The 634-nt window shown below is 48.6% G+C and overlaps 1 protein-coding gene across 1 annotated transcript in view; it reads right to left on the minus strand.

The window, feature by feature from the left end:
• Positions 1 to 628, minus strand: part of LOC109295256 (ras-specific guanine nucleotide-releasing factor RalGPS1-like) — a 19,670-nt gene extending 19,042 nt beyond the window's left edge. Inside the window, exon 1 of the mRNA XM_019514015.1 lies at positions 461 to 628. Within this exon, the coding sequence (XP_019369560.1) occupies positions 461 to 611 (151 nt within the window). The 5' untranslated portion in view covers positions 612 to 628. The remainder of the gene's footprint in view (positions 1 to 460) is intronic.
• Between the last annotated feature and the right edge of the window lie 6 nt (positions 629 to 634).

Raw genomic sequence — 634 nt, forward strand, 5'->3', positions numbered from 1 at the left:
TTTGCTGCAGTTTGCTCACATGATGTTAGTTCCTACCCCATCATGCCTTCATTATAAGACAGACCCAAGTCAACCTTACTTTGTTTTAATGAAGGCTAGCAAAACTTGTTAATTTTACTGTACTTTCTAAGCAGGTCTTGGCAGTAGGGGCATTCCTTTTGCAAATACAGCTCTTGGGCTAATCCTCTTTTGGCTGATGAAGAGCGTTGGACATACACAGCCTGGCCAAGGGCAGAACATCCTCCTGCCATCTCCATCCTGCTCTAGCAAAACCAGCGCGAGGGGTGAGGATAGACAGACACTGCACAGAAGCTGAGTGTGCAACTGAGAAGCAGTTCAATCTACTGCACCGCCTGCCACAAAAGTACCAGTCTTGGCTCAAAAGCTTCTGCAGTGTGAGGGGCACTCTGAAGCCACAGAGACCCAGGAGCAGATATTTCACCCGCAACATTGATCTTACCTATGGAAATGCCATTGGTGAAGACCGAGTTGAGCGTGTGGTTTCGGACAGGGCTGTGGGACTCCAGGACACTGTCGTCCAGCAGGTGGCGCGGTTTCTCTGTTGGGAACGTCGCGCTTTTACTTTCAACTACGCTGAACTGACACATCATACTGGAAAATGGGAAGAGAAAAA

Source organism: Gavialis gangeticus, unplaced genomic scaffold (assembly GCF_001723915.1).
Source record: "Gavialis gangeticus isolate Ggan-Ray unplaced genomic scaffold, GavGan_comp1, whole genome shotgun sequence".
In the NCBI taxonomy this organism is placed as follows: domain Eukaryota; kingdom Metazoa; phylum Chordata; order Crocodylia; family Gavialidae; genus Gavialis; species Gavialis gangeticus.